This window comes from Ranitomeya variabilis, chromosome 3 (genome assembly GCF_051348905.1).
Source record: "Ranitomeya variabilis isolate aRanVar5 chromosome 3, aRanVar5.hap1, whole genome shotgun sequence".
In the NCBI taxonomy this organism is placed as follows: Eukaryota; Metazoa; Chordata; class Amphibia; order Anura; family Dendrobatidae; genus Ranitomeya; species Ranitomeya variabilis.
Window position 1 is genome coordinate 537,440,222 of NC_135234.1, and position 27,789 is coordinate 537,468,010.

Below are 27,789 nucleotides of genomic sequence, written 5' to 3' on the forward strand. Positions count from 1 at the left end.
GCCCTAGCCTTAACCCTAGCCCTAGCCTTAACCCTAGCCCTAGCCTTAACCCTAGCCCTAGCCTTAACCCTAGCCCTAGCCTTAGCCCTAGCCTTAACCCTAGCCCTAGCCTTAACCCTAGCCCTAGCCTTAACCCTAGCCCTAGCCTTAACCCTAGCCCTAGCCTTAACCCTAGCCCTAGCCTTAACCCTAGCCCTAGCCTTAACCCTAGCCCTAGCCTTAACCCTAGCCTTAACCCTAGCCCTAGCCTTAACCCTAGCCCTAGCCTTAACCCTAGCCCTAGCCTTAACCCTAGCCCTAGCCTTAGCCCTAGCCTTAACCCTAGCCCTAGCCTTAACCCTAGCCCTAGCCTTAACCCTAGCCCTAGCCTTAACCCTAGCCCTAGCCTTAACCCTAGCCCTAGCCTTAACCCTAGCCCTAGCCTTAACCCTAGCCCTAGCCTTAACCCTAGCCCTAGCCTTAACCCTAGCCTTAACCCTAGCCTTAACCCTAGCCTTAACCCTAGCCTTAACCCTAGCCTTAACCCTAGCCTTAACCCTAGCCTTAACCCTAGCCTTAACCCTAGCCTTAACCCTAGCCTTAACCCTAGCCTTAACCCTAGCCTTAACCCTAGCCTTAACCCTAGCCTTAACCCTAGCCTTAACCCTAGCCTTAACCCTAGCCTTAACCCTAGCCTTAACCCTAGCCTTAACCCTAGCCTTAACCCTAGCCTTAACCCTAGCCTTAACCCTAGCCTTAACCCTAGCCTTAACCCTAGCCTTAACCCTAGCCTTAACCCTAGCCTTAACCCTAGCCTTAACCCTAGCCTTAACCCTAGCCTTAACCCTAGCCTTAACCCTAGCCCTAGCCTTAACCCTAGCCCTAACCCTAGCCCTAACCCTAGCCTTAACCCTAGCCTTAACCCTAGCCTTAACCCTAGCCCTAGCCCTAACCCTAGCCTTAACCCTAGCCTTAACCCTAGCCTTAACCCTAGCCTTAACCCTAGCCTTAACCCTAGCCTTAACCCTAGCCTTAACCCTAGCCTTAACCCTAGCCTTAACCCTAGCCTTAACCCTAGCCTTAACCCTAGCCTTAACCCTAGCCTTAACCCTAGCCTTAACCCTAGCCCTAGCCTTAACCCTAGCCCTAACCCTAGCCCTAACCCTAGCCCTAACCCTAGCCTTAACCCTAGCCTTAACCCTAGCCTTAACCCTAGCCCTAGCCTTAACCCTAGCCCTAGCCTTAACCCTAGCCCTAGCCCTAGCCTTAACCCTAGCCCTAGCCTTAACCCTAGCCCTAGCCTTAACCCTAGCCCTAGCCTTAACCCTAGCCCTAGCCTTAACCCTAGCCTTAACCCTAGCCCTAGCCTTAACCCTAGCCTTAACCCTAGCCTTAACCCTAGCCTTAACCCTAGCCTTAACCCTAGCCTTAACCCTAGCCTTAACCCTAGCCTTAACCCTAGCCTTAACCCTAGCCTTAACCCTAGCCTTAACCCTAGCCCTAGCCTTAACCCTAGCCCTAGCCTTAACCCTAGCCCTAACCCTAGCCTTAACCCTAGCCTTAACCCTAGCCTTAACCCTAGCCTTAACCCTAGCCTTAACCCTAGCCTTAACCCTAGCCTTAACCCTAGCCCTAGCCCTAACCCTAGCCTTAACCCTAGCCCTAACCCTAGCCTTAACCCTAGCCCTAACCCTAGCCTTAACCCTAGCCTTAACCCTAGCCTTAACCCTAGCCTTAACCCTAGCCTTAACCCTAGCCCTAACCCTAGCCTTAACCCTAGCCTTAACCCTAGCCCTAGCCTTAACCCTAGCCTTAGCCCTAGCCTTAACCCTAGCCCTAGCCTTAACCCTAGCCTTAACCCTAGCCCTAGCCTTAACCCTAGCCCTAGCCTTAACCCTAGCCCTAGCCTTAACCCTAGCCCTAGCCTTAACCCTAGCCCTAGCCTTAACCCTAGCCCTAGCCTTAACCCTAGCCCTAGCCTTAACCCTAGCCTTAACCCTAGCCCTAACCCTAGCCCTAACCCTAGCCCTAACCCTAGCCCTAACCCTAGCCCTAACCCTAGCCCTAACCCTAGCCCTAACCCTAGCCTTAACCCTAGCCTTAACCCTAGCCTTAACCCTAGCCTTAACCCTAGCCTTAACCCTAGCCTTAACCCTAGCCTTAACCCTAGCCTTAACCCTAGCCTTAACCCTAGCCTTAACCCTAGCCTTAACCCTAGCCTTAACCCTAGCCTTAACCCTAGCCTTAACCCTAGCCCTAGCCTTAACCCTAGCCTTAACCCTAGCCTTAACCCTAGCCTTAACCCTAGCCTTAACCCTAGCCCTAGCCTTAACCCTAGCCTTAACCCTAGCCCTAACCCTAGCCCTAACCCTAATGGGAAAATGGAAATAAATGCATTTTTAAAATTTTTCCCTAAGCGGGTGATGAAGGGGGGTTTGATTTACTTTTATAGCGGGTTTTTTAGCGGATTTTTATGATTGGCAGCCGTCACACACTGAAAGACGCTTTTTATTGCAAAAAATATTTTTTGCATTACCACATTTTGAGAGCTATAATTTTTCCATATTTGAGTCCACAGTCATGTGAGGTCTTGTTTTTTGCAGGACTAGTTGACGTTTTTATTGGTAACATGTTCGGGCACGGGAGATTTTTTGATCGCTTTTTATTCCGATTTTTGTGAGGCAGAATGACCAAAAACCAGCTATTCATGAATTTCTTTTGGGGGAGGCGTTTATACCGTTCCGCGTTTGGTAAAATTAATAAAGCCGTTTTATTCTTCGGGTCAGTACGATTACAGCGATACCTCATTTATATCATTTTTTTTATGTTTTGGAGCTTTTATACGATAAAAACTATTTTATAAAAAAAATAATTATTTTTGCATCACTTTATTCTGAGGACTATAACTTTTTAATTTTTTCGCTGATGATGCTGTATGGCGGCTCGTTTTTTGCGGGACAAGATGACGTTTTCAGCCGTACAATGGTTATTTACTGTATATCTGTCTTTTGATCGCGTGTTATTCCACTTTTTGTTTGGCGGTATGAGAATAAAGCGTTGTTTTTTGCCTCGTTTTTTTTTTTTTTTACGGTGTTCACTGAAGGGGTTAACTAGTGATATAGTTTTATAGGTGGGGTCTTTACGGACGCGGCGATACTAAATGTGTACTTTTTATTGTTTGATTTTTTTTTTATTTAGATAAAGAAATGTATTTATGGGAATAATATATATATTTTTTTTTCTTTAGGAATTTTTTTTTTTCCTTTTCCACATGTGTAAAAAAAAAAAAAAAAAATTTTTTTTTACTTTGTCCCAGGGGGGGACATCACAGATCGCTGATCTCACAGTTTGCACAGCACTCTGTCAGATCGGCGATCTGACTTACAGTGCTGCAGGCTTACCAGAACCTGGTCTGCACCCGGAAGTAATCCCTGCAGGACCCGGATGCAGCCCCGCGGCCATTTTGGATCCGGGGCCTGCAGGGATAGGAGGTAAGAGACCCTCGCAGCAACGCGATCACATCGCGTTGCTCCGGGGGTCTCAGGGAAGCCCGCAGCGAGCCCCCTCCCTGCGCGATGCTTCCCTATACCGCCGGCACACCGCGATCATGTTTGATCGTGGTGTGCTGGGGGTTAATGTGCCGGGGGCGGTCCGTGACCGCTCCTGGCACATAGTGCCGGATGTCAGCTGCGATAGGTAGCTGACACTCGGCCGCGCTCCCCCCGTGAGTGCTGCCGATCGCGCTGGACGTACTATTCCGTCCTTGGAATTAGGGCCCACCCCACATGGACGGAATAGTACGTCCAATGGCAGAAAGGGGTTAAGGACCTTCCACCTCCCTCTAACTTTGTCATTTGTGCCAATGTGCACCATGACCGCTGGGTCCTCACCAGCCCCTCCCAGTAATCTGTCCACCCGATCAGCGATGTGTCGGACTCGAGCGCCAGGTAGGCAGCACACCGTTCGACGATCCCTGTCTTTGTGACAGATTGCCCTATCTGTTCCCCTAATAATTGAGTCCCCCACTACCAGCACCTTTCTGGCCTGCACTGCTCTCCTATTTCCCTTCTTACTGGAGCAGTCACTCCTCTGGCTTTCAGAGGACATGCCTGGCTGCAGCAGTGCTACCCCTGTACTGGCACCCCCCTCATCTGCCAACTAAGCAAACTTATTGGTGTGTGCCAGATCAGGACTAGCCTCCCTGGCACTCTTCCCTCTACACCGCTTTCTAACTGTCACCCAGCTTGCTGCTTCACTGTCCTGCAGCTCCATCCTACCATCCCCCCCCCCTCATCTATCCCATTGAGCGTCTGCTCAGTGAGCAGAAGACTCCTCTCCATATTGTCTATGGATCTCAGTGTTGCCAGCTGCACATTTAGATCCAGTATCTGGGCTTTCAAATGCACAACGTGCTCACATCTCGCACAGCAGTATTCACCCTTGACCGGCTGATCAAGGACTGCATACATGTGGCAAGATGTGCACTGGATGGCATTAACAATAGTGGAGCACATTTCCTAATGGGGATTGTACCAGACAGAAGCGTTAAATAAAAATAAATACTAAGTATTAATAAAATACAGACAGCAATTCCTCCCTTGGAAACTCCCTGATTCCAAAGTCACTGAATCACAAGTCACACTTACCACCGTTCACACTTACGCTCAGGTCACACTCAGCTTGCTCACACTTACTAAGCTGAAGATTTAAAGATTTTTATTTTTTTTTTAGTGTGGACAGGTGCCAAGTCCTGCTGGAGAATTACATTTCCCAAAAGCTTGTCCGCAGAGGGAAGCATGAAGTGCTCTAAAATTTCCTGGTAGACGGCTGTGCTGACTTTGATAAAACACGGGGACCTACACCAGAAGTTGACATGGCTCCCGAAACTATCATTGATTGTGGATACTTCACACTAAACCTTGGAAATGAAGGTCCTAGAGCATGGATCCCCTACCTGTAGCTCAGGAGCCACATGTGGCTCGCTGTCCCATGAATTGTGGCTCACGGCTGTCTGCCAGCTTGGTGTTTTAGCTCCAAGTTGAGCAAACAGGTAAGAAGAGCACATCTCAAAATGGTGAGTTTTGTGAGTACCCCTGCAGGGAAGAGCAGATCTGGAAGCACGTATACTGGTCTCGGGTTTAGAGATAATTTAACCCCTTAACGACCACCGATACACCTTATAACGGCGGCAGTTAAGGGCACTTATTCCTCAGTGCCGCTTTTTAACGGCGCTGAGAAATAAGGTTATAGCGCCCCCCAGCATCGGAAAATATCCAGGGTCTCGGCTGCCTGGGGTAGCTGAGACCCCGGAGAACATGATTTGGGTTGGTTTTTACCATCCTCAGTCTTGTGATCGCTGTTATTCACCAAATAACGGCAATCTCAATCAAACAAAAAAAAGCCAATTGCCCATTCATTTCACTCTCCTCTGATATGATCTAGCATACCAGAGGAGAGAGAAATTGGGTCCCCCGAACCCTCCCCCCCCCAGTACTTCCGATGTCCCTAGACCCATCGGCTCTGTCTCCCAGCCCTCGGCGTCTTCCGGGAAGAAAATGGCGGGCACGTGCAGTGAGCCTGCCAAGATCTGCTGGCCAGCACCTGGCAACAATAGGAGATTTTTCCTATTGGTTCATTGGTAGAGCTGGGGTTACTATTGTGGTGGTTTTGGAGTTACAGTTGGGATTAGGGTCAGTGGTAGCAAAAAGTGTCACTGGCGCACAACAAAAATAGCACAATATAAATAATCATGGGGGTCAATAAGTAAGAACAATGAAAAAGAAGAGGAAAGAAACCACTGTAAAGTATGCACACACCAGTCTAATTATTATAAAAGTAAAAAGCTTTATTATGATACTATGATAATATGATTACAATGATTAAAACAACCTAAAAACAGTATATCAAAAACCCTCATGAATCCCGCTTCTATGTGAACCAATAAATGTGGAACAACTTACCACTAATTTAAACACATGACAACCAGAGTATTACACATGGTAATCTTGTCTGCAGAATAAACCTAACACAGTCAAATGATGATGACAATTGAAAATTAAATCACACCTGGGGATTTAAAAAGTGAATAAATAGTCCCTAATGGTAAAGAGGTGTCAATTCAATTCTGGCAAAGTGTTTGGTGAAATCAGCCACACAAAAATGTGTGTGCAATCCAAATGCCTACGTGTAAGGTTTAACCCCTTCACGCCGCAGCCCTTTTTCGTTTTTGCGTTTTCATTTTTCGCTCCCCTCCTTACCAGTGCCATAACTTTTTTATTTTTCCATCAATATGGCCATGTGAGGGCTTATTTTTTGCGGGATGAGTTGTACTTTTGAACGACATCATTGGTTTTACCATGTCGTGTACTAGAAAACGGAAAAAAATTCCAAGTGTGGTGAAATTGCAAAAATAGTGCAATCCCACGCTTGTTTTTTGTTTGGCTTTTTTGCTAGGTTCACTAAACGCTAAAACTGACATGATATTATGATTCTGCAGGTCCTTTCGAGTTCATAGACACCAAACATGTCTAGGTTATTTTTTATCTAAGTGGTGAAAAATTCAAAACTTTGCTAACAAAAAAAAAGCGCCATTTTCCGATACCAGTAGCGTCTCCATTTTTCGTGTTCTGGGGTCGGATGAGGGCTTATTTTTTGCATGCCGAGCTGGTGTTTTTAATGATACCACTTTTGTGCAGATACGTTCTTTTGATTGCCCGTTTTTGATCGCCCGTTATTGCATTTTAATGCAATGTCGCGGCGGCAAAAAAAACCGTAGTTCTGGCGTTTTTAATTTTTTTATCGCTACGCTATTTAGCGATCAGGTTAATGCTTTTTTTTATTGATCGGGCGATTCTGAACTCGGTGATACCAAATGTGTAGGTTTGATTTTTGTTTTTGTTTTATTTTGGATGGGGCAAATGGGGGGTGATTTAAACTTTTATATATATATATATATTTTTTTTTATTCATATTTTTTTAAAATTTTCTACTTTTGCCATGCTTCAATAACCTCCATGGGAGGCTAGAAGCTGGCACCACTCGATCTGCTCAGCTACATAGCAGCGATCATCAGATCGCTGCTATGTAGCTGAAATGCAGGCTTGCTATGAGTGCCGACCACAGGGTGGGGCTCACAGCAGGCCAGCATCAGTAACCATAGAGGTCTCAAGGACCTCTATGGTTACCATCCTGATGCATCGCTGACCCCCGATCATGTGACGGGGGTCGGCAATGCGCTCATTTCCGGCCGCGCGGCCGGAAGTGGTAGTTAAATGCCGCTGTCAGCGTTTGACAGCGGCATTTAACAGGTTAATAGCGGCGGGTGGATCGCTATTTCACCCGCCGCTATTGCGCGCACATGTCAGCTGTACAAAACAGCTGACATGTCGCTCCGGTGGTGAGCCCACATCAAAGGGAGAGACACGACGTGCGCAGTACTAGTACGGCGCATGTCGTGAAGGGGTTAAGGTCCAACCCCTGGAGCAGGTGGGAGACACTTCTCACATGCATAGCAAGATGTCCTTTGAGAAAAGATCCATGTTAGGAAGCCAGTGAGTGAGAAGCGGGGTAAAACAGAGGGAAGAACCCAAGGCGTGTTGCCGTTACCCGGACGGCTTCGTCAGGGGAAGTGGTAGGGCTGTGTTAGGGTTGGAGTTTGAATTGGGGGTTTCCACTGTTTATGTACATTAGGGGGTCTCCAAACGCTACATGGCACCTGCCATTGATTCCTTCCAGCCAATTTTGTAAGGCTATGTGCACACTTATAAATGGTCCTCTGTGGATTTTTCCGCAGCGGAATTGATAAATCTGCAGGGCAAAAACGCTGCGTTTTTGCTGCAGATGTATTGCGGATTTACCGCGGTTTTTCTGCGGATTTCACTGCGGTTTTACAACTGCAGTTTTCTATTGGAGCAGGTATAAAGCAGCTGCAGAATCCGCAGATTGAAGTGACATGCTGCGGAATGTAAACCGCTGCGTTTCCGCGCGTTTTTTTCTGCAGCATGGGCACAGCGTTTTCTGTTTCCCATAGGTTTGCATTGTAATGTAAACTCATGGGAAACTGCTGCGGACCCGCAGCTGCGGAAACGCTGCGGTTCCGCAGCAAAATCCGCAGCGAGTGCACATACCCTGAGGGTGTGTGCACACGCTGCGGATTTTGCTGCGGGTCCGCAGCAGTTTCCCATGCGTTTACAGTATAATGTAAACGTATGGGAAACGAAAACCGCAGTGCACATGCCCTGGAAAAAAAACGCGTGGAAACGCAGCGGTTTACATTCCGCAGCATGTCAATTCTTTGTGCAGATTCTGCTGTGGGTTTACACCTGCTCCAATAGAAAACTGCAGGTGTAAACCCGCAGCGGAATCCGCAATAGAAACCGCAATAAATCCGCAGGAAAAACCGCAGCGGTTTTGCCCTGCGGATTTATCAAATCTGCTGCGGGATATTCCGCAATGGAATCCGCAGCGTGTGCACATGGCCTTCAAGTCAAACGGTGCTCCCTCCCTTCCGAGCCTTACCAAACAGTGGCTATTTTCCCACATACGGGGTATCTGCGTACTCTGGAGAAATTGCACAACAAGTGTCATGGTCCATTTTTCCTGATAGCCTTGTGAAAGTAAAAAAGTTTGGATCTAAAGTTAAGAAAAAAAAAAAAAAAAAAAAAAAATTTGTGAAAAAAGTAAAATGTTCATTTTTTCCTTCCACGCTGCTTTAGTTCTTGTGAAGCATCTGAAGGGTTAATAAACTTCTTGAATGTGGTTTTGAAGGGTGCAGTTTTTAGAATGGTGTCACTTTGGGGTATTTTCTGTTATATTGACCTCCCCCAAACTCACTTCAAATGTGAGGTGGTCCCAAAAAAAATGGTTTTGTAAATTTTGTTAGAAAAATGAGAACTTGCTGGTCAACTTTTTAACCTTTTATAGTTTACTAACAAAAATATGTTTTTAAAATTGTGCTGATGTCAAGTAGACATGTGGGAAATGTTATTTTGTGCAATATGACTCTGATTTTAAGGGCACAAAAATGTAAAGTTTGATCATTAAAACATTTTAAAAATGTATGCCAATTTTTTTTTTTTCGTAAATAAACGCAAGTTATATCGAAGAAATGTTACCACTAACATGAAGTACAATATGTCACGAAAATAAAATCTCAGAATCCGTGAGATACGTTAAAGCTTTCCTGAGCTCTAACCTCAAAGTGACAGTGGTCAGAATTGTAAACATTGGCTGTGTCACTAAGGGGCTAAGAATGGTATTCTGGAGACAGGATGATCCTGTCAGAGGAGGCTCTTGAATCGATGCGACAGAGTGTTGGAAGAATACTGACTGGGGGTATTGTGGGAACCCCTAGGTTTTGGTATTCTGCTTCTAGGTGATTTATGTGGAAAACCTTTGGCTATCATTATACCTGTAAGGGTAAGTTCACACAAAGCGTTTTTGCTGCATTTTTTTTTGCTGCTTTTTTATGCTAATTTTCAGCTGCTTTTTACAGTACCAGCAAAGCCTATGGGATTTCAGAAATCTCATGCACACACATTGTTTTTTTGTCATCAGTATTTTGTGCTTTGCTGCATTTTTTTGGATATGGAGCATGTCACTAATGTTTCAGCGTTTTTTCAGCGTTTTCCACCCATTGACTGGAATGGATGGTGAAAAAGCGCTGCAAATACGCAGGGTGACTTTACTTGCAGCGTATTTGTTGCAGAAAAGTCAAGGACAGCCGGATGTGACATCACACTTGGCTCTGCTTCCTCTAGATTGCAGGCGGCATGATGCGTCCTTGCAGCCTGTCATCCAGCAGACTTGAATGGGGGGTCCGACAATACAGTGTTTTAACATGCTGTCAGCGTGGCAAACTCCTTCTGATCGGCGGGGAAATCCTCCCTGCCTGTCAGAGCCGCGGTTCCCATGCTGTCAGAAGATCGGAGGTATAAACTTCACCTCCGGTCACTGGTGTCAGCTGATGGCACTACTGTTCCCATCATCTGACACCTACAGCCGCTAATTACAGTGAGAGCAGGAGCGGCGGATGGGAGTTTTCATCTGCCTCTCCTGCGCTATAAGTAAATAAAAAAAATAAAAAACACACGTGGGTTCCCCCCCTATTTTTGATAACCAGCCAGACAAAACTCAGTTGGGAGCCACAACCCTCAGCTGTCAGCTTCAGCAAGGCTAGTTATCAAGAATAGTGGGGCGCTCACGCTTTTTTTTTTTTTTTTTTTTAAATTATTGACAACCAGCCTTGCTAAACCTAAAAGCTGGGGGCTGGTATTCTCAGGCTGGTAAGGGGCCACTGATAAAGGCCCCCCCAACCTAAAAATAGTAGCCTGCAGCTGCCCAGGAAAGGCGCATCTATTAGATGCACCAATTCTGGAGCTTTGCCCGGCTCTTCCCCCTGTAGCGGTGGCAAGCGGGGTAATGAGGGGTTAATGTCGCCTTCCTATTGTAAGGTGACATTCAGCTGGCTTAGTAATAGAGGTTAAATGAACACACATACAGTAAGAAAAAAAAGTCTTTTAATGAAATAAAACACCACACAGTTTTGCCATCTTTATTAGTCTGCCATTCCAAGCAAAGCCCTCAATCTTCTGAAATAAAAATAATAAACCAACACAAATACTCCCTGATCCGTCACAGTCCAATATAACGAGTGTTCCATGCAGAATCTGGGGGAGATAAAGTTTACAACCAGGAGCGCTGCTAATGCGACCGCTCGCGGCTGTAAGCAACTGGGGAATGAATGAGATGCAGCGGGCGCAGGCTCAGTAACGAGCGGTGACGTCACTGAGCCTGCGCTCCCTCGCTGCCTGACCGGAGGTAACCTCTGGACCATGGGAAAATGCCAGTGAAGAGGTTACCGCAGGTAATCTATTGATCTATTTTATGTGTTCTATCTACAGGAAGTTGTCTTTTTTTTTTTCTGTGTGCCCTCAACTTTATTGGCATGCACAAAGAGGGGGGAAAAAAAACGCGACAAAGCGCACCTAAACCTGCTTTTTAGGCGCAACTTCTTTCCTGCCAAGAAGATCAGGTTTTGGTGCAGCAAAAATGCCCTGTGAGAACTTATGGGGGCTTTGGTTGTCCCTACTGTGAGGGGGCGGGAGCTGAATGTGGCTCACGACCCTCTTCCAGAGCTGAATGTGGCTCTTATGGTAAGAAAGGTTGGGGACCACTGATTTAGGGGTGCAGTGATCATATTGACACCACAGGTGTGTCACATAATTTTATACCATTGGGCAGTGAAGAAAAAATAATTACATTTTTACCACCAAAATCATGTGGTGGCCCCAGATTTTACATTTTCACACTGGCACACTGGGAAGTTGGTAAAAATGGCACCAAAATTTGCCCCACAATTTCTGCTGAATGTAGAAATACCCCACATGTGGCTGTACAGTAGGGAGGGGAAGGATGAAGAGCTATTTGCCTTGCGAACTGCAGATTTTACTAGAATAGTTTGTGGACTCCATATACAGAGCTCCTAAGTGTTAAAAAGCAGAATGCCCTCTCAAGTGACCCTAATTTGGAAATTTACCCCTATGAGAATTTATTTATGGGTGTAGTGACTTTTGAGTCCATGGGTGTTTGCCAGAAACGAGCAGCAGTGGATGTTGCTTAAAGAAAATGGCAAGCTGCCATTGTAGTGCCCAGTACGTTATATTAACCAGTACGTTGTAGTGCCCAGCTCATACTTTTGGAGACACACATGTAAGTTAGGCGGGCTCTCATGTGGATGCTAAATGTAGTTTAGGCACACTGGGGCTCAGAAGGGTGAGGGGAGTTTTGATTTGGGAGCGCAGAATTTGCTGATTTTTTTTTTTGGGGGGGGGGGGGGGCAAGGAGCCATTTCGCCTTTTACAGATCCGTTGTAATACCAGTAACATGCAAACCTCCTATATTTCCATTGACTGGTGACGGACCTGAGTGGGGACTTTTTTTTTTTTTTTGTGGATTGATTTGAAGCTTTTATTGGGAACATTTTACATAATGTTTGGGATCGCCTTTATCCGGCGCTCTATGCTGAGCACTTACATCGGGATTTACATCTAAATCTGAGTGACGGTGACAGATGAAACCCCTGATGGATCCATTCACTATAATGAGGCAGTACAGCTACTCTGGGCTCCATCCGGCCTCTGTTCAACATTATCCTCTGCACAAAACTGCGGATGTTGTCATGATGACCTCTGGTCAATCAGCCCCTCACGATACGTCGCGGGGGCGCCGATCGGAGGGCAGAGGGGGGCCCCCTCTCTCTGCCTGCTTCTAAATGCTTCAATCGACATCGCAGTGAGTGTCGGGTTTCAGCTTTCATATCAGCTGATCACCCAGCGGTGGTCACCGCTCCCAGCCTCCTATGCGCGGTCGATCGTCATCATATATGTATGTGTGTGTGTGTGTATATACTTAGTTGCTCTGGAAGTTCTTGCCAACCATGACGTGTGTGTATATGTGTGTGTATATATATATATATATATATATATATATATATATATATATATATATATATATATATATATATATATATATATATATATATATATATATATATATATATATATATTCTCAAATGTCGGGATGGGGTTAAAGAGTTTACTGATCGGATTAATTTTCATGTTTTGATACCACTTATACAAAAGTGACAATACCACATCCGTGTATTTTTGTAAAAATTTTTATATTTTACTTTTAATGGTAAAAAAGGGACGTGAGTCAATTATTATTATTATTTTTTTTTTATACACCTAACAGTGTATTGGTTGGTTAATACCCCTAAATGGGACTTAAAGGGGTTGTCCAGTTTAAATTGAAAAAGTCTGCAGTGACTGCAGACTTATTAATCCCCAAGTGCACGCAATGTTTGCTGCGGGGATTTGTCGGTTTCTCAGCCAGTACCAACGGGTACGTATTTGGCATGCATATGCCTGGCAATAACCCAACTAGAGGGTGCGGCCTTGCTCCATACACTTGTACTGAGTGAGGTGGCGCCCACTGGGCAGTTGCATCACTAGACTGGGTGTGGCCTCGCTCAGTACAAGTGTATGGAGCGAGGCCACGCCCAATAGTCAGGCTCTGGTCAGGAGTATGAATAATGCATGTGTACCCCTGCTGGTTCCGGCTCAGAAACTGGTGAATCCCCACAGTGCACAGTGTGTGCATTGGGGGGGGGATTCATATGTCTGCAGTCACACAGAGTAATTGCAGATTTATCAATTTAGACTGATCAAGGCCTTTAAACCTGCAATCGTCTCATTGTTTGTCCTATAAACAGCAACACTTTAGTGAATACAAATGCTGGATTTCAACGGAGCTCCATGATGGTACACACTGGAATCTTCAAAAGACTCCTGACTGCCATTGCAACCCATCATCACCCTGAGATTACATCACAGGATCACAGGGCGGTAGATACACATTGAATAACGTGTATCCTCATGTCTGCGCACTGTTAATGCCGCTGTCACAAAATTTGGTAGTGTAGATTGGCTACACACGTGGCTGTTAGACAAGCAGCCATTATCTGCCAGGTATAGGGCTGGTTCAGCCCACTTCATACACCTGCTCCCAGCTTGCGTGGTACATGTTTTGGTGGATGTCGGGAAGGGGTTAATGTCGCCCATATTTTTTACAATTCAAGTGAAAAATAAACTGAAATCTTTTCAGATGGCAAAAAAAGAAATAAAGAATTTAAAATAATTTGATTGCATAAATATGCACACTGTTAAAGGGAATCTGTCACCCCAATTTTCGCCTATAAGCTTCGGCCACCACCATCAGGGGCTTATCTACAGCATTCTGTAATGCTGTAGATAAGTCCCCGATGTAACCTGCAAGATAAGAATAACAGGTTATATTATACTCACCCAGGGGCGGTCCCGGTTTGGTCCGATGGGCGTCGCCATCCAGGTCCGGCACCTCCCATCTTCATATGATGACGTCCTCTGCTTTCTGCCACAGCTCCTGCGCAGGCGTACTTTATCTGCCCTGTTGAGGGCAGAGCAAAGTACTGCAGTGTGCAAGCGCCGGGCCTCTCTGACCTTTCCCGGCGCCTGCGCAGTGCAGTACTTTACGCTGCCCTGTTGAAAAATTAAGTCACCCGGCTTCGGCCTGTACTAGGCCGCAAGCCAGTAGCTCCACCCACTCGCCCGCATCACGCTGGCTTTGCACTTCTTGTTCACCGCGAGAGTGCCTTCCCTGACCCCTGCAGCCATCTTTATTTGCCAGCTGCCTCTTTGGACTGATTCCCTGCACTGCAGCAAGTGGATTCAGACCTCTGTATCCTTGGCACAGTAGGACCGCTCACAAGGCCTCAGGACCTTGGTGAGAGCTGCGCTGCTACATACCCAATGGCCCTTTACTGCACTTTTTTATGCTGCAGAGCTGCTATATACTACCGGCCCTTCTGCAGTATATATTTGGGGATTAGCCACATGTCCCCCTATTGGGGCAGGGGTACACCATGTCACTCACTAAAATTTCCAGAAGGCCTAATAAAAGTGATTTTACCTCATGTACCACCTGTCAGACTTCGTTGCCACGGGGGAAAAAAAAGCCTGTGATCCCAAATGTGCCCAGGAGCGCTCCACCGCGACCGATCCCAGTATACCTAGCCCCTCTGAGTGGGCTTAGTCACTGTCGCAGTCTATGGCTTCTTTAGCCAAAGCAATTTGAGTCCCTTCATGATCCCTCCATGGGTAGGGACATCCGTCTGCCTTTCTTAGAGGGTTCCTCTTCCACATGGGAACAGTCGGCCTCTGGGGCCGCTCTCAGTCAGAAGATACGCAGGCATCTAGAAAACTGACCCATAGCACATCGCCCTGGCCTTCTAGCGCCACGGCATCTGTGAGCTCCGTTTCTCGCTCCTCCTCGCCAGGGGTTTGCAGCGAGCAAAACTGATGGGGCCCCTCGACCTGGACTCGCCGGGTTATCAGGCGACGGTGGATAGTCTCATAGAGGCCGTCAACCAGACTTCGAATGTTGAAGAGGAATCTACCTCTACCCCGGAGCACGTGGTGTCCTTTTAAAAGGACTAATAAGTCCTCATAGGGTGTTCGCCAATCACCCTGAATTTTAGGACATACTGCGGCGGCATAGAGACCGCCTGGACAAACTCTTCACAGGTCAGAAGCCTCTTGAGACCAGAAACACTTTCCCATCTGATCTGTGTAAGCAATGGGTGGAATCGCCTCCAGTGGATCCACCGGTATCTCGCCTGGCTTCCAAAACCCTCCTATCCTTGCTCTATTAAGGATCCCATGGACTGTCGGATAGAGAGCCTTGCCCGTTCGGTCTTTGAGGCCTCGGGTTCGGCACTCTCTCCTGCCTTTGGATACCCATGTTGTGGCAAAGCCATGATCTCCTGGGAAGATGCTCTAACTACGACCATTACAGGGAAGTGATCTTCCCACAGAAGCAGCGGATCTGGCCAATCAGATCTCCTTGGCTGGGGACTATTTGGTACACGCATCCCTGGACGCGGCTAATTGCGCCGTGCTTGCGGCCTCAAACGTGGTCTCTATCAGACGGGCACTATGGCTTAGGGAATAGCGGGTGGACTCTACATCCAAGAAGTCCCTAACCTCTCTGCCTCGTTATTTGTACGGAAACCAGCTGGATCAGCTTATGTCTGATGCCAGAGGAGGTAAGAGTAAATTCCTCCCCAAGCATAGGGTTAGGTGACCCTTTTGCCGCCAGCAACAGTGACTTTTCCAGTCCTTTCGCAGCAATCACAGTTTATTCACCACCAACTCTTCCAAATCGGGGCTCTCCCCTCACGGGGACAAAGGTCCACAAGTTTCGTGGAAGAGCCGACCCAAACAGTCCAGATCCAGGGATTGAGGTCCCTTAAATTCTTATCTAAATGACTCATGTGGCATCGCCCGGTCGACACAGCAGAGTAGGCGTTCGCCTACTCCGGTTTCACCACGCCTGACTCGCTGTCGTTCACGACGAATGGGTCAGGGACCTGGTGTCCTCTAGATACAAAATAGAATTTGCTTCTCGTCCCCCACCACGGTTCTTCCCATGTCGTCCCCCCAAAGCGGAGACGCGGGCACGGTCCTTCTACTAAGCCATCAATGCTCTTCCTTAAGACTGGGTCATTACTCCGATTCCAGAAAACGAAAGGTTCGTGGGGTTCTACTCGAACCTATTCGTGGTTCCGAAAAAGGATGGGATGGTGTGGCTCATCCTGGACCTAAAACTCCTAAACAAATTTGTCAAGGTCTGGCACTTCAGGATGGAGTCCCTCCATTCTGTCATCGCTTCGATGGAAAAAGGGGGTTTCATAGCGTCCATCGACATCCAGGATGCCTACCATCATATCCTGATCTTTCCCCCTCACCAGAAGTCCCTGCGCTTTGCTGCCCGCGAGGAACCTTTCCAGTTCACAGCCTTGCCTTTTGGCCTCACCAACGCTCCCGGTGTTCACAAAGGTCGTGGCGGCCGTCATGTCCATTCTGCATTCTCGGGGCATGGTTATTTGGCCGTACCTAGACGACCGTACCTAGACGACCTCCTGATCAAGGGGCCGTCATTCCAAGCCTGCGCGGAGTGCGTCCAGATCATGTTGGATACACTGTCTCACCTTGAAAACTTGAACAAGTCTTCCCTTGTCCCAGCTCAGCAGATGTCCTTTTTGGGAATGACCCTGGACACTTCACGAGGGTTGGAGATTCGACCTCAAGACAAGGTCTTAGCCCTTCATCAGGGAGCCTGGGCACTGTCGTCCTTATCTCCATCCGATTCGGCATGGGGGTCCTGGGCAAGATGGTGGCAGCAATGGAAGTGGTTCCCTTCACCCAGATACCTCTGTCCTCTTTAGCATGCGCTTCTGGCAGCCTGGGATGGGAGCCCGTGCTCCCTCAACCGACTGTCGTTTGTCCCCGTAGGTCAAGCAGGCGCTCAGGTGGTGGACTTTATGGTCTTCCCTCATTCAGGGGACATCCTTTCTCCCGGTCCATCGGCTGGTGGTCACTACCGACGCCAGCCTTCTTGGCTGGGGAGCTGTCTTCCGTCAACACACTGCTCAGGGGTGTTGGTCTCCTCTGGAGTCACGCCTTCTGATCAATGTCCTGAAGATTCGGGCGATCCGGTTGTCCCTGCGGGGGTTCCATCTTCTGGTGGATCACCCTATCCGAATTCAATCTGACAACGCCACAGCCGTGGCTTATATCAATTATCAGAGGGCACCCGCAGCAGGGCACAAATTTGCGAGGTGGGACACATCCTCCGCTGGGCCGAGAGGAATCGCACAGTCATCTCGGCAGTGCTCATGGTCCTGTGCCCCCCAATGTGGCGAAGGAGAAACAAATTTGTGTACGCACCGTAAAATCCTTTTCTACGAGCCACTCATTGGGGGACACAGCACCCACTCTGTTGACCTCATGGCTAGGTTTGTTCTTTGGTTTGACATGTTGTACATGTATTGGATAGTTATGATCTCCTACTGCTTTGTCACTGAACTAGTTCTGTCTGGAGTCAGTAGTAGGTGTATACTGCAGAGGAGGAGCTAATTTTTTATGTTCACTTGATGTCAGCCGCCTAGTGGCAGGAGCATACACCTATGGTCCTGTGTCCCCCAAAGTGTGGCTCATAGAAAAGGATTTTACGGTGAGTACACAAAAATCCCTATTTTTTTATGTTACAGCCATAAACTTAAATGTTTTATTGGGATTTGATGTGATCTACCAACACCAAGTAGCAAGTACATGTGAAGTGTAAAGGAAATTATGCATTTTAAAAATATAAATATGAAAAAGAATTGTTCGGTTTTCCAGTGATCACATATTCTTTCTTTCTTTTTTTTTTTTTTTTTTTTCATTTTCAATGTATCACCTATCCTGTGGATAATGATATATGTGGTTTATTGGACAATCCTTTTTACCGAAAATCATCAAGTTCGGAGTTGCCTCTAACATGCATACATTTATTTGTACTGTCAAATTTTCTTCTTTCTCATAGGTAGCTTCATTGAAGTAGGTCATTTGGATGGCAGTAATTCTCAGCTAGTACAAGCCGCTGAACCTCTGAAGGATACAGTAGAAAGAGAAACTGATGATTTGGCTGAGGCAGCGTCCACCTCTACTACACTGCTAGAAACCACCTTCAGAGAAGATGAGCAGACGGCTGTCCAGAGTGCTGCCCTGCAGCAAAATGAGGAGCCAGAAGATGCAGAAGTAGAACCCAATGAATGGCAGGACATAAGTATGGTAATGTTAATGACGGCTTTCATTTTGTCTTTGTAGGAGAAGTATGGCGATTTAAATAGTCTTGACTGACATTTTGTTCATTAGCTTTTCTCTTATTTGCTTGTGAAAGCCATTATGTTTTATATTCTAAGATTCCAATCATAAGTAAATTTTCAAAACAACTCGGGGTGCTTTCACACTGAGTTTTGCCCCCCCCCCCCCCCCAAAAAAAAAAAAAAAAAAGAAACATCATTCGGGTCTATGTGCTGACAGACTATAGACTATAATGGTACTGACAAAGTGAACATGTGCTCTGTTGTTGTTCATTTTCAGGTGTGTAAGCCTATTGGAGACAAACTCAGATGCAGTATACGGGAAGTGGATGTGCTGCTGATGGTACACACAGAGGCCTTGGGCCAGGTGAAACTGTGGCTGGAGTCCAACAAACATGCTCATCCACAAGACCTAGCTTCGTGTTCCACTTTGCAGTGGGGTGCAGGACACCCCTCGTGTAGCCAGAACAGTGTGAACAGGTTGTCGGTTGGATAGCAAATAATGCTTCCAGTATGTTTCCTAGCACCATCCTGTCTTCCACTCGGTCCAGTCTCACTAGCCAAGAGTCTGGGCCACATTCTCCTCACACTGATCCTCCTTCACCCCACCATGGCAACTCCTGGGAGACTAGTGATCCCACACTCTGACACTCCAAGTAGCTCTTTGCGTGTCTGTTGATTCTGGCGTTTCAAGAGGGACATGAGGAAGCTTGTGTTTAATGACGCACAAATATTTGAGCACCTATGGTCAGTAGAAGATGACTGTGGGGAACTGCAGTTACAGTCTCAAGAGCACAGCAGCGTGAAGGGGAGGAATCTACAACCTGCAGGCAATAGAGTGGCCAGAGAAATAAGGAGGGCAACTGTTCCACAAGGCACCCACATGCGATGATATCCCATTATAAGTATTGGTTGTTTCTCAGTCTGGCTCTTTTTCACAAAGTGCTTAAGACAAGAAAACTGTCATGTGCAACTTGTGCCATACCAAAATCAGCAAGGGCCTGACCATCACCAGCATGCTCATGCTCATAATATAAAAATAAAAAGTTTGTTCAGCTCACCCCTATGAAGGACTTCACATGGACCGTTTGTGGAGCACAGGATTTAGTCTGACGGACATGGAAGCAATACAACAGTGAAGGTGAAAAACCAGCTCACAGAATCCAATAAAAAAACAATCTTTTATGGTAACTCAATAAAACATAGGCATTGTTGTGTGTAGTTGGAGAGGAGAGAAATGGGTGATGAGTTAACCGGACGCGTTTCAAACACGATTCGAACACGATGATGTATTCTTAGGCCAGTGTCACACTTGCGAGTGCAATGCGAGAAATTCGCACCTCAACACCTGGCACTGCCACCAGCACTCAGGACAGAAGTGTACAGCTGCATAGGAATACATGCAGCCACACACTCTGGTCCCGAGTGCCAGCGACAGTGCCGGGTACTGAGGCGAGAGACTCACACGAGTTTCTCACAGTGCAGTCACAAGTGTGACCCCGGCCTTAAACTCGTTATTGTGTTCGAAACGCGTCCGGTTAACTCATCTCCCATTTCTCTCCTCTTCAACTATGCACAATACCTGTTTTATAGTTATTATTAAAGATTTGTTTTTTATCAGATTCTGTTAGAGCTGGATTTTCACCTTCACCATTGTACTGCTCAGGTACATGCCATCAAAGCAGCTGACTAGGTAGGCAGAATCCTGGGTCCACAATTAGTGTCTGTGGATGACACCACTGCCACTTCCCATGTGCTAAGTGCTAGCCAATCCCCTGTCGAGGACACTCGGGTGGATGCCTCCCGCCCTGCACCACCTGTCGTTGCACATTTGCAACCATTTCCACTACGTTATCCTAGCGCAGCGTTCAGCTGTCCGTACCCCAGGCCTTGGAATGCAAGAGGAAATACACAGCCACCCACCCACAGGGCCAAACATAAACTGACACATTTCCAGACTCCTTTCCTGGAAATGTTTCCTTTTAGACTCGTGGATACTGAGGCTTTTCGCAACCTCATGGTGGTGGCCATCCTCTGGTACTCGCTCCTTGTGGCCAGGGACGCTACATTTCTCTGACTGCACACTGGATGAACCTTGTGGAGGCCGGGACCAAGTCGGACGCTGGGAATCCACACGTGCTCCTGACTCCTAGAATTGCCGGCCCTAGTCCTCTACCAGTTCTTGCACCCCATCCACCTACTTATCCTCCATCTCCAAATTATCGTCCATATTTGTCACAAGCTGGAAGCACTGCAGTACTGGCTCTGTGAAGTGGCAACAGGCTCTGCAGAAACTAATTTGTTTAGGTGACAAACAGCACACCGCCACAGAGTTCAAAGGTCTAACGGACCAGACAATCTGGTTCTCTCCACTGAACCTACAACCAGGCATGGTCGTGTGTTATAATGGCCATAACCTGGTGGCGGCTGTGAGGCTTGGCAAACTCGTACATGTTCCATTCCTAGCCTATGTTCTCAATTTAGTGTTTCAGTGCTTTCTGAAAACCTACCCAGATTTGACAGAGCTACTTGTGATGGTACGTCGCGTGTGTGCTCATTTCTGCAAGTCCTCTACAGCTGTTGCCAGTCCGTGCTGCAGCAGTGCTTGCAAGTGCTTCTTCAGACTAGTTTGCAACCTGACCACGCACTGGAACACAACGTTACATATGTTGGCAAAACTTTGTGAACAGCAGCGGGTAGTAGTTGAATGCCAGCTGCAACATGCCAATCAGTATTCTGGTCAGCCTCCGCGCATAAGAACAGATGAGTGGGCATGGATGTTTGATAATCTGTGCTGTCCTCCAAAACTTTGAGGAATCAATCAAGATGGTGAGCAGCAATGGCTCCATAATCAACATAACCATCCCTCTTCTGTGTCTACTTAAATGCTCCCTGCTCACAGTGAAAGAGGAAGCTTTGAATATTGACCAGATGGAGATGGGGGAATAAGGTACACAGTGATACTGCCCAGCCTTATCTCATCTTCTCAGTGCGGATGGGATGATAATGAGGAGGAGGAACAGGAGATGGTTGCCTGTGCTACAGAGGGTACTACCAACACTAGCTTCTTGTCTATTCAGTGTGGATGGCCTGAAGAGGAGGAGCACAGTTGTTCTCCTGGTGGGGACATGGAAGTCTTGCCTGTTGGGAGTCTGGCGCACATGGCTGACTTTATATACTGCTGTCTTTCCTGTGTCCTTTTTTTTTTTTTTTTTCAACACCGATCACTGGTTGGTCACACTTCTCGACCCATGCTACAAGGATAACTTTCTCTCTCCTTCCTGTGGCAAAGATGGCTAGTAAAATTGGTGCAATACCGGAAGGCCCTAGATGAACAATTAGTCAAAAAATTCCCATTTGACAATGCTGGTAGCAGAGGTCAGATTTATTTTATCAACCAAGGAGTAGAGATGAGGGAGATGCGCACTAGGTCCAACAGAGGCAGAGGAACACTACCAAAGATTTGGGACAGTTTCATTAGACCCTCCCAGCGCTCAGGCCCTGAGGTGCAGGGTACTCTGACAAGGAGGGAAGAAAAGTATTGGAAGATAGTGAAGGAATACCTAGCTGACTCTTACCAGCATCCTCCGTGATTTTTGTGCTGTACAACTATTGGCTATCCAAGCTGAACACATGGCATGAACTATATCTATGCCTTGGAGGTCCTGGCTTGCCTTGCCACTAGTTTAAACACTATATAAATGCCCAGAGCATAATAAATAGGACCAAAACTCAAACTGATATATGTCAACACAACATGGATCCAGAGAACCACAATTGAGTATAATCCAAATGAATTTTATTACAAAAAATCAAACAAACAATAAACAGAACAATAACAAGAGAACCACAGATGGCCAATAATAGGACACAACATGCCCAGCACACCAGATAAATAATACTATAAATATAAGTACCATGACAATGCCATATAAAGTGCATAAGAACAGGCTAGACACTAGTCTGTGCAACTGTTTAATAAATAATTAACACTTCACTAGACCCACTGCCCACTGCCGCTTACATCACGTCCGGTATTGACGGCGCATGCGCCGCCTCCATAGCTACCAACAAGGGCCATCACGGGAGCGGCCATGGAGCGCAAACACAGAGCGCCGTCATGGAGACGGCGCCCACGTGCAGCGCGCGGGTGCCGCCCACATAATGACCCGGCACTACAGAAGCGGCGCACACCGGACATGAGGTGATCTTGGCCAGGAAGGCTCAGGATGTGTAAGTGCTACAGATAAACAGGGAGCGCGTACTACATAATAGTAGCAGTAAGCGCATACTAAGTACTAACAGTTGACACTAAATATAAATGTTAAACAGTGCTAGAAATGCAAATATTGCAAAATATCAGTGATTGTCAGGTAAACCAAGCCTGACACTCAATACACAGTGTAAATATTACATATCAATAAAAAATATATTTAACAGTAGCAAAATATGTTAAAAACATAAAAAAATAATAATAAATATGCATATATACAAATAAGTGTAAAGGAAGTGAAATTAGATAATCTATGTTGTGCAACATAAATAATATAACATATCAAAACTACAGTGCAGTAACACATAAGGTGAAAATTTCAGCAATATTGTTCCCTCCGGCATTATAAAATAGGCTTTTCTCCAGCACGGCCGTTCACAATTTCAAAGTACAAGGCAGGATATACAAGGCGTAAACCAATAGGTCAGCACTAAAATATTAAAAACAAAGCAGAGAATAAGCATACAGTAATAAGTACAATAGATATAAACAAATTAATAAAAAAAAACACCCCCATAAAAAACGTGAATGATGTCTCAAAGAAATGATCCAAACCCAAAACCCTCATTTAGGCCGCCGGGAGCCACTGTATTAAGTCGGTATATCCAGCGGCTCTCCACCCTAGCCAGGGCTCTAAATAGATCTCCACCTCGTGGGCCCAAAGAAACCTGGTCAATGGCCTTAATTTTAAGTTTGTTGGCATTACACTCATGATGTAGGAAAAAATGGCGAGGCAGCGTCTTTAGAGAGCTCAAATCTTTGCACGTTTTGGCCTTTTCTATATCACGCACATGTTCTCTTGTCCTGATTTTCAACTCACGGGTAGTCATCCCGATATAAACCTTATTGCATGGACACTGTGCGTGATGGATTACGCCTTTAGAGGCGCATGTAAGTCTATGACTAATTTTAAAACATCGGCCACCCTGGAGATTAGAGAACTCTTTGCTCTTAACATGATTCTGACAGCCCTTACAGAATGTACAAGGAAAGAAGCCATATATAGAATCACTTGCTCCTTTGACCTTGTACCTACCTGGAGAATAGTGGCTTTGAACTAACAAATCTCGAAGATTATCAGATCTCTTGGCTGTAATTGATGGCCTATCAGGTAAAATAGTATTCAAGATAGGGTCAGACCGCAGAATTCCCCAATGTTTGTTGATAATTCCAACAAACTCCTTCCACTGGCTGTTAAATGGGGTGATAAGTCTCACCTGCTTGTCGTCTTTATCTTTGGATGAAGTTCGATATAAGAGATCATTGCGAGGAGTTGAACACGCTCTTTTATAACCCCGACGGATTTGTCGATGGCTATAGCCACGTTCTCTGAAGCGACAATATTAATCACGGGCCTGATTCTGGAATTTTTCCTGGCTAGAGCAAATACTCAGGACACGTACTGAGTGGAGGAAACTTCTTAGATTTATTGAAGAGGTGAGTGGGAAAATTACTCACCGAAGTGGGGTTTTGTTCCTCCAGTAGGGATTCCAAGATTGCGACTACTTGTTGATCCTCAGTCAAATCCGACTGGGACGTAGAAGCAGATCTTTCATGGTACCTTTTTAAGAATCAATTTACGGGCAAAAAGGTGGACATCCTTTACCGCCGTGAAGGGATCTAAAAATTTAGCAGGAGAGAATGTTAAGCCCCGTTGCAAGAGGTCTTCCTGCTCTACAGTTAAGATGCGGTCAGATAAATTAATTACCTTTGGTTGTTCACTTTTTAATCCCTGTTTTCTGGAAGGACCATGATTAATCCATTTTCCACCAAAGCGAGTTTTCACATTATAGGGACGTGTACCATCTGTTTCATGTTTGCTGATCAGATATATCTCCAGCTTCAGGGGACTGCCATGGGGGCCGCCTGTGCCCTGTCCTATGCCAATTTATTTTTGGGTGCCTGGGAGAGGGACATCTTCCTTGCTAGTCCAGTGGTGCACATTGATCAGGTGCACCACTGGATTAGATATATTGACGATGTGTTCTTTATTTGGGAGGGGACAGTCGACCAATTGAACGAATTTATGGCTGAGCTTAATAGGAACAACTTGAATATCAAACTTGCCTTTTCCCATGGTCGACAGGTCAACTTTTTGGATCTCGATGTTGGTATTTCTGTACAGGGATTGATTGAAACTAATGTATACCGGAAACCTACTGCTACCAACACCTTGCTCCATGCAAGCTCTTCACACCGTCAGTCTACCATTAATGGTATCCCAATTGGACAACATTTGCGAATCAAGCGTATTTGCTCTAGCCAGGAAAAATTCCAGAATCAGGCCCGTGATTTATATTGTCGCTTCAGAGAACGTGGCTATAGCCATCGACAAATCCGTCGGGGTTATAAAAGAGCGTGTTCAACTCCTCGCAATGATCTCTTATATCGAACTTCATCCAAAGATAGACGACAAGCAGGTGAGACTTATCACCCCATTTAACAGCCAGTGGAAGGAGTTTGTTGGAATTATCAACAAACATTGGGGAATTCTGCGGTCTGACCCGATCTTGAATACTATTTTACCTGATAGGCCATCAATTACAGCCAAGAGATCTGATACTCTTCGAGATTTGTTAGTTCAAAGCCACTATTCTCCAGGTAGGTACAAGGTCAAAGGAGCAAGTGATTCTATATATGGCTTCTTTCCTTGTACATTCTGTAAGGGCTGTCAGAATCATGTTAAGAGCAAAGAGTTCTCTAATCTCCAGGGTGGCTGATGTTTTAAAATTCGTCATAGACTTACATGCGCCTCTGAAGGCGTAATCTATCACGCACAGTGTCCATGCAATAAGGTTTATATCGGGATGACTACCCGTGAGTTGAAAATCAGGACAAGAGAACATGTGCGTGATATAGAAAAGGCCAAAATGTGCAAAGATTTGAGCTCTCTAAAGACGCTGCCTCGCCATTTTTTCCTACATCATGAGTGTAATGCCAACAAACTTAAAATTAAGGCCATTGACCAGGTTTCTTTGGGTCCACGAGGTGGAGAGCCGCTGGATATACCGACTTGATACAGTGGCTCCCGGCGGCCTAAATGAGGGTTTTGGGTTTGGATCATTTCTTTGAGACATCATTCACGTTTTTTATGGGGGTGGGGTTTTTTATTCATTTGTTTATATCTATTGTACTTATTACTGTATGCTTATTCTCTGCTTTGTTTTTAATATTTTAGTGCTGACCTATTATTGGTTTACGCCTTGTATATCCTGCCTTGTACTTTGAAATTGTGAACGGCCGTGCTGGAGAAAAGCCTATTTTATAATGCCGGAGGGAACAATATTGCTGAAATTTTCACCTTATGTGTTACTGCACTGTAGTTTTGATATGTTATATTATTTATGTTGCACAACATAGATTATCTAATTTCACTTCCTTTACACTTATTTGTATATATGCATATTTATTATTATTTTTTTTATGTTTTTAACATATTTTGCTACTGTTAAATATATTTTTTATTGATATGTAATATTTACACTGTGTATTGAGTGTCAGGCTTGGTTTACCTGACAATCACTGATATTTTGCAATATTTGCATTTCTAGCACTGTTTAACATTTATATTTAGTAAACCAATAAATACGACCTCTTAAAGTGACGCTTCCCTAAATTATATAAATACCAAAAGGAGAAACACCAATGGAAGCATCGTCACAATATTAAAAACTTGTAAATTTTATTGAAGGTCAATTGACACAAACATTATAAATAAATATTCATATAAAAGAGTAATATGATACCATCCTCTGGGGAACAACATACAGTCTGAGACCACAGGTGCTCGGCCCCATATAGCAGTCACATATATATGCTCAAAAGACACTCAGAATAATCAAAAAAGTAAATATATATAGTTCCTATTAAAAATTAATAAGTCTATATATTAGTTCTTAGTGGGGGTTCACCCCTTATCACAGTATGCCTGGATCAGTGCAAAAGGGAACTATAAATATATAGAGTAAAGTGCCAAGTGCTTTAATGAGCCCACTAATATTTCTGCCAATAGTCTATCTGAGATCATAGTAGTAGTATGAGTAAGGGGCTAGTGAAAGCACCATGCCCTATATCAAGCTTATAGTTCCGGCATGAATAATGAAAGCTATACGTAACCGGCACGTGTAGTCCTGACAGCCCCAACGCACGTTTCGCGTCTTGCTTCTTCCGGGGGAGTATGTCAAACTCCCCCGGAAGAAGCAAGACGCGAAACGCGCGTTGGGGCTGTCAGGACTACACGTGCAGGTTACGTATAGCTTTCATTATTCATGCCGGTACTGTAAGCTTGATATAGGGCATGGTGCTTTCACTAGCCCCTTACTCATACTACTACTATGATCTCAGATAGACTATTGGCAGAAATATTAGTGGGCTCATTAAAGCACTTGGCACTTTACTCTATATATTTATAGTTCCCTTTTGCACTGATCCAGGCATACTGTGATAAGGGGTGAACCCCCACTAAGAACTAATATATAGTAAAACATATGGACTTATTAATTTTTAATAGGAACTATATATATTTACTTCTTTGATTATTCTGAGTGTCTTTTGAGCATATATATGTGACTGCTATATGGGGCCGAGCACCTGTGGTCTCAGACTGTATGTTGTTCCCCAGAGGATGGTATCATATTACTCTTTTATATGAATATTTATTTATAATGTTTGTGTCAATTGACCTTCAATAAAATTTACAAGTTTTTAAAATTGTGACGATGCTTCCATTGGTGTTTCTCCTTTTGGTATTTATATTTAGTGTCAACTGTTAGTACTTAGTATGCGCTTACTGCTACTATTATGTAGTACGCGCTCCCTGTTTATCTGTAGCACTTACACATCCTGAGCCTTCCTGGCCAAGATCACCTCATGTCCGGTGTGTGCGTGCGCCGCTTCTGTAGCGCCGGGTCATTATGTGGGCGGCACCCGGCGCGCTGCACGTGGGCGCCGTCTCCATGACGGCGCTCTGTGTTTGCGCTCCATGGCCGCTCCCGTGATGGCCCTTGTTGGTAGCTATGGAGGCGGCGCATGCGCCGTCAATACCGGATGTGATGTAAGCGGCAGTGGGCTGTGCACCCACGGTATGGTTTACAATTTTGTAGTAATTGGGAATTATTCAGTCTGATTGGTCAGTGTGCGTTTAAATAGTTGGAACCCCCTCCCCAATGCACGCCTCCTGAAGAAGTCTCGACGAAACGTGCGTTGGGGCGGCAGGGACCAACTGGCTACCAGCACCCAGGTTTACTCTGTAAGTACATCATGCCTTTTTTGGTTTAAATACCCTTTGCATTCT

At 45.7% G+C, this 27,789-nt stretch overlaps 1 protein-coding gene across 2 annotated transcripts in view; it reads left to right on the top strand.

Moving 5' to 3' along the window:
* Positions 1-27,789, top strand: part of ERCC5 (ERCC excision repair 5, endonuclease) — a 105,070-nt gene that overhangs the window by 31,944 nt on the left and 45,337 nt on the right. For both annotated transcript variants that reach the window (XM_077297055.1, XM_077297054.1), the window contains exon 10: positions 17,944-18,191. In XM_077297055.1, coding sequence (XP_077153170.1) covers positions 17,944-18,191 — 248 coding nt within the window. The remainder of the gene's footprint in view (positions 1-17,943; positions 18,192-27,789) is intronic.